Genomic DNA, 6,849 nt, shown 5'->3' with positions numbered 1-6,849 from the left:
AAATAACTGGCCTAATAGGTTAGCATGATTAACATGAATCACGTATAAATTTATGATTTAATGAGTGAAGCAGTGTTTGGGTGAGTATTATAGAAGAGTCCAAAAAGGAAATAATAGATTGATGGATTGATAATAATGCGAGTCATAGGTTGGTTTGGTTAGACGACTTTTTAAACTACCAAGGCGCGGAAGTTGTGGAAAATATAAACTATTGCAAAATGGTCACCATCAGGAGCGACAAGAAAACGAAATTTTCCCCACGTCTAATTCATACTATAGCCACTCACTTTTTCTGTGTGTTGTTTGTTAACATGTCAACATAATTAAAACTCAGAATATAATAATAATAATAATAATAATAATAATAATAAAAGAAAAAGGAGAAATGACGGTCGTAAATTACGTTTATGTGAATTGCAGTGAGTGAATAATGGAGGCAGAAGAAAAAGTGTTGTGTAGCGGTAGAGAAAAAGAAGCGAAGAATAAAAGAAGATGAAAGATCAAAGATCCCTGAGCTGCCTAAGATTGACAGGAGATATGTATCTGTTGTCTCCGTCAAGTAGCTGCTTAGCGAGAATTAGGTTTGCAGCTTCGCTTGGATGATAAGGATCCCAGAACACGTGCTTGTACCTATCACTGCACATACTCGAAGTAGGCCCACATGGAATTATCCCTGCGAATTGGCCCCCATTGCCGCAGCAAGCTCTACTTGCTGTACTGAACCCTACAATTTTTATTTTTATTTTTTATATCATTTTTTTCTTCATCCGAAAAATCAAATTAAATCATTTATCAAATAATTATTAATTTACCGTATTTCTTATAATTTTTTATGAGTTCGGAGACTAAATCGTAGACATTGGCAAGAACGAAGGTGGCACCGGGTAGGTTGTCGTTTAGCTCAGCAACCAAATCCTTCAATCGAGCATTGTACTGAAGCGCCAGTTTGTTGGCCAAATCCACACACTCGTCTTCGTTCAGCTGATTTATGGTCTTCTGGTAAGGTATGCACCCTATCGGCCCAACGTTTCCTATCACGAACTTTCGACCATCCATTTCGTATAGTCTCTGCCATTCAATTAATCCACCTCAATTTACAATTTACTCTCTTAAAACAAGTGCTTATATTAATAACCTCGATTATAGATTCAGGTGTTTACCGTGAGTTGGGCCTTGAAATGAGTAATCATGTCATCTATGAAAGAATCTGGACTTTGAGAAATTCTGGCTCCAATGGAGAGGACCGGGAGAAGGTAATTGTTCAGGAAATCATTGGCCCCAACGGTGATTGAGAAAATGGATTTCTTCATTATGTACTCTTTTGCTTTTGATTCACCCAGCAGTTTGTCAATTTGTTTTCTTGTTATGCTGAAGTAATCTATTTGAACATCCATTCCTATTCTATTCACCTGAAAACAAAATTATTGAATCCAATTCCTTGTTACACACAATGATTAAGACTAAGTAAGGAATAGACAGCAAAAAAAAAAAAAACACTGACAAATATTCTTCCGGTGGCATTCATTATCCCTCCCCCTCCCGAAGCATAGTTCACTCCACTCAGAATGGTTTTCCCTGTTGCATTTGGTGCTAAAAATGGCACAGCATAATTTGGTTGTCCCAATTCCTCTCCTGAAAAATATTAAAACGACATTCCTCACACTTTATTCTAATATTCATTTAGTATATTATGCATGTAAGATTGTTGATTGAAAAATTGAAAATGTTACCAACTATGTCACCAATGGTTCTTCCATTGGTGTAGCGGCCAGTGGGGTTTCCCCCAGAGGCCTTGAAATCAATTCCATTGGGAGGGATGTTTGCCTTAGAAAGAGTTGAGAGATAGTTATTGTTTCCAGCATCCACCAATGAATCTCCAAAGATGAAAGAGGCTCCTAAAGCGTTTTTCTCACCATCTACACTTCCATAAAAGCTCATGTTCACTATCAAAAACACCAGCACCAACATCTCATAACAATGGAAAGCCATGGCTGCAACTGAAAAGCTCATCCAAGAGCCTTATAAGGACCACTTTTTTCCCCTTCGAGTGAGAAAACTTGTGATCATGTTCTAATGAAGTTAAATTTGGTTTGACCCTTTTCTTATTAAAAATAAGATTCCAAAGGAGTGCACTGGATGAATAAAGATTTTCATGTGGTTGGTCATCAACATCTGTGCGCATTTCTCACCCCAAAGTCACAGTGTGCCTAGTTTTATCCACGATGACCTACTCAACAAGACAATTAATTACAGAAGAAAGCTGTGAGGGAGTTTGGTCTTTTTTTATGATCTTAATTATAAGACATTAAAAGCAACACTTAACTCCTAATGTCATGTTATTGGACACATATGCATAGTTACTTCTTTCCCGTAAGTAATAGAATAGTCCATCTGCACTCAACAACTCAAGAAAACGAGGTTTTGCCCTTTTCTTTATCCTTCCAACTGCTCAAAAACTCCAAACGTTTGGATTTTTATTCTATTCTTGCAAGTTTGTGAATAATCTTTTTGCTATACTTGTGTTTTCTGTGGCAAGTTGATAAACTAGGAGCTTCATTAGGTATACTTTTGGGGTTGAAGGGGCTGAACTGGGCTCATGACAAGGCCCAAACCTAAAAAGAGGTTCTGATCACAAATGGGCCAAGAAAAATATTAAAAGTAGTAGAAAGAAACAGTAAATCTTCAACGTTACAAAATTTAAAACTATTACTAATTCATAATTGTTCGTGTGTTAACCTGGATTCATTTTCATTTTTTGCAGTAGGTTCTCATTTCTCTCTATTCAACTTGTAAGCGAAGATAAGAATTGAAGATTGAAAAGCGAATATATGAATTGAAGCTGAAAAGTGGAGTCTCCTGACAGCGCTGGAACCATGAAGATCAACGTCATCTAATCTAAACGATTATCATCATCTTCTCTCTCCACTCTGCACCCGTATGCTTTTTTCTTTTTTTCTGTCTTTCTCGATTCCAATTTGAAAACTCAACTCAATCTCGTGTTTGATGAGTGTCGAAATTCAAAAATATGTTTATGGTTTCATTTTTTATGAGTTAGTTTTGCTTCTAGTTTCGTTGAACTTTGCCAGCTAGATGAAACCACTGTTTTGTATAGCCAGCGTAGCAAATGCAGCATTGTTGAAGTTTCTTTGTGATTATATATATATATATATATATATATATATATATATATATATATATATATATAATTTTGCTTTTAAATAGGGGAGATTTTTCTATTCTTATTCAAGCCTTTTTCAATTTACCAACTCTTTTCATTTCAAACACTTGTCAAAAGCATAAAGTAATCTTTTTATTTTAAAAGACTTTTTAAAATGCCTAAACTTGGCCTTTTAAAAAAATAATTAAAATTAAAAATTGGGCTAATACTTAAAATGTTTAAACTCATTTTTTTATGAACTACTTACTTGAAAACATTTGTTCTGTTATTCGTTTTGTTACTTCTGAGCATCTGTACAAAATATCAATGATTTTTTTTTGTACTAGCGGAAATCCATATATAGCCGAGGATGTTTTACATTTTCTTATTTGAATAAAATTACTTTAAAAAATATTTAAAATATAAGTTTTGATAAAAAATAATATTTTTTAAGTACAATTATATCAAGTTATTCAATAAAATATTAATGTAAATAGATTTGATATTTCTAAAAAATAAATTTAAATAGTTGTACCATAAAATAAATTTTAAAATTTAATTTTTTACGATATAATTTAATATGATCGGTCTAAACAAAAATTTAAGATATCTTTTATGATTAACATATTTTTTACAAACAATTTTATTTTAATTACTTAAATTATAAAAAAATTATTCAAATTAAATTCATTAATAATTATTAGCAAGTAACTAGTATATGTAATTTGGATAGTATAATATGCATACTGTAACATCCCATTTAAATAATAACATAATTAAATGAAATCTTACACCGGATAATATAAAAAAGCCAAGTTGCGGAGTATAAAGTCACTCCTTACAGTTATCCAAGGTACTTAAAAGGAAATACTAAAGCTCATTACAAAGCCTACAACCCAAAAGGAGTAAGAGATAGCCGATATTCGAAATAAAGCCTTGGGGGTAATACAATACACGGGCCTTAGCCCTAAAGAAAAGCCCAAATAAAACATGAAGTCCAGCCCAGGTAGACTGTGTAGTAGAATCATCTCTTCCCTGTTGACCTCGAGTACCTCTCGCATCTGCTCCCATCAATAAATTGATGATCATCTCAAAGGTAGAAGAACAACATACAAGGCAATCAAACAAGCAAGGGTAAGCTAGAGCCAAAAAGATTTTATCATGCAATCAGATATACTTTCATAGTCCAATATGCATACATCATCCAAGCATGTTATGACCTTCTAATCAATACACTGAGACTCGACTCGACTCATCCAGATACATGTAACCTGGTCGGATTCAGCGGATGCTTGCACTTGTGGTGGATACCTCTGCTCACCCCCGAGCTATGTGTTACAAGTGTTACAATGAATCAATCCCCCACACACAAGGTTAGCCCTTAATGAGTTTCAGGCCTCCTGCTACTCTCACCACAAGAGTCAGTCCGCTCTAAGTGAGACTAACTGACTCTTTAGAGTCTCAGGATGCAATCCTTACCTTGAATCCTTACCAAATTATATAGATGGGGCACCACCATGGACACCCACTAACAGGGGCCATGGAATTACGTCCCGACCACTGAAGCACAACCCTGAAATCTCACCTAGAAATTCCAAGGAATTACGTACTGACCACATACTATACATATTCAAACAAACAATAATATTTATCATGCTTATAAATCTCATGCCAACCTTTATAATCCATCCTCATACATGCTCCATGTTGAATCCATTCCAAATCATCCTTCCCAATTCATGAATATAGAAATGTAATTCATACCGACACCATGCCACTTTGATTACCAACCATCTCATACAAGTCACATGCCAAGGTCATGTTAAACTTATCAATCACAGACCTTAAACCATTCTACTCATACCCATTCGCCCAATTCATGCTTTTAAAAGTAATTGAATCAATCCACAAGTTCAAGTTAAAGTAACGAATTAAAATTCTGCAGCAATTCTCGCTTAAGCTAGACTGGTCTCGCTTAAGCTAGAAATTCTCGCTTAAGCTAGACTGATCTCGCTTAAGCTAGAAATTCTCGCTTAAGCGAGACTGATCTCGCTTAAGCTAAAATCCCTCGCTTAAGCTAAACTGACAGCTTTTTAATGATTTCAACATGTAAAAACACAAAATCCCAAACATAAAAAATTTAAGAAAACACAAGCACGTTGTATAAAACGTTGGCATCATATTTCATGCTTTAAAAGAGTAAACAAATCAATTATGGGAGCATACAAGCATTTAACAATTGTCAATCTCGCTCAAGCTAAGGAGCTCTCGCTCAGGCAACAAGGTCTCTCGCTCAAGCGAAAAACTTTCGCTTAAGCGAGATTGAAAACAAAGAGTACTTCGAGTTCTCGCTCAAGCTAGCTCATCTCGCTCAAGCGAGAGGCCTTCGCTCAGGCGAGCACTCGAAAATAAAAGGGTGCGAGTTACTGTCATTCTCGCTTAGGCAAGAGCTCCTCGCTTAGGCGAGAGCTTCCCGTTTGGGCGAGAAGCAACTTGCTTAGGCGAGCATAACAGATCTCACCTGCTCTCACGCATGCAAAGCCAAAAATCCATCCAGAAACAATACACCGATTATTTTCACACCATCAAAAGCACATCAAATTATCAAGAGCACCCAACAGAAACAAAAAGACACATTATTTATAAAAGCATGAAAAATCCTAGCTTCCCTCACCTGGATAGATGCTAGTGGAAAGCACAGGCACCTACGACAACGAACCCAACAGCTTTAGGAGCATACTCAAGAGGTGGAGCAGAGAATGAGGTTGAGCTTACTTGAATCTGAATGAGCTTCGAGCCCTAGCAGAGCACTGTTTGAAGGGAAAAGAGGAGTAAGATGACTGAGTTTTGCAAAATGGGCAGAACATGAGAGGGTTAGGCTGGTTTAGGGGTTTTGGGATGCCTTATGGGCCAGCCTTAGGCCCAACTGACTAAGAGAGACCCTTAAATTTTAGGACAAAATCAAAGTGGGTCTTACACATACTCAACTTATAATTAAGTGATCAAATATTTATATCCCTTATCTAACTATACTCATTATTTATAATCATTTTATCTACTATAGTAGCGGGTACAAATTTATCGATTGTCACCCTCTCAATAAGAAAATGAATATTTACATTTAAAATTACTTGTTAGAGTAAAATGATAATTTTAAACTTACTCTTGAAATCCAAAAACACAAATGACAAAACATTAATGCATGAAGGTAAGACTATTATAGTTTTACACGTATTTCGGGAAATGTTTTATACGAGAACAATAATCTAAGGTTAATTGGTTATTACAATATTTATTGACCAAATTCATTTTAATTTTGTTGAAGATAGTAAATTATTAAATATGTATCTCTTTCCATACATTTTTTTTTTTGACAAATACTTAACATTTTATTTAGTTAGAAAAAATGTATTACATATAATAAATTCTTTTACTATGATCTAACAATAAACTAGAATAAAAAATGTTATTTATATCTTAGATTATTTATTGTAATTTTATCCGATAAGTTAATAATAAAGATAGAACTAAATTGATAAAAGAATAATTCAAAGTTGATTAAAAAAATTGATAACCGAATTAAATTGAATTTTTTTATTGATCAATATTATTTTTCTAGAATTAAATTATTCCGTTTACAGTTTGATATTTTGGATCCAGTTCAAATTGAACTGATCTGAATTAAGTTTTTA

General features: G+C 34.4%; 1 protein-coding gene and 1 long non-coding RNA gene across 2 annotated transcripts; one reads left to right on the top strand and one right to left on the bottom strand.

Annotated features, from left to right (window-relative positions):
• Nucleotides 1-386: 386 nt before the first annotated feature.
• LOC114176877 (GDSL esterase/lipase At2g23540) lies at nucleotides 387-2,034 on the bottom strand. The gene is made up of 5 exons (XM_028062061.2): nucleotides 1,731-2,034; nucleotides 1,502-1,632; nucleotides 1,161-1,409; nucleotides 813-1,068; nucleotides 387-724 (listed from the first exon to the last, which is right to left on the bottom strand). The coding sequence occupies exons 1-5, from the start codon at nucleotides 2,008-2,010 to the stop codon at nucleotides 501-503; spliced, it is 1,140 nt and encodes a 379-aa protein (XP_027917862.1). The 5' UTR covers nucleotides 2,011-2,034; the 3' UTR covers nucleotides 387-500.
• LOC146887929 (uncharacterized) lies at nucleotides 730-1,335 on the top strand. The gene is made up of 2 exons (XR_014993571.1): nucleotides 730-1,004; nucleotides 1,147-1,335. It is a non-coding gene; the product is annotated as an uncharacterized LOC146887929 (long non-coding RNA).
• Nucleotides 2,035-6,849: the final 4,815 nt, after the last annotated feature.

Source organism: Vigna unguiculata, chromosome 3 (assembly GCF_037176805.1).
Source record: "Vigna unguiculata cultivar grain cowpea cultivar isolate G323 ecotype 2 chromosome 3, ASM3717680v1, whole genome shotgun sequence".
Lineage (NCBI taxonomy): Eukaryota > Viridiplantae > Streptophyta > Magnoliopsida > Fabales > Fabaceae > Vigna > Vigna unguiculata.
Note: the sequence above shows the minus strand (reverse complement) of the source record. Positions and strands in the feature narration are given on the sequence as shown.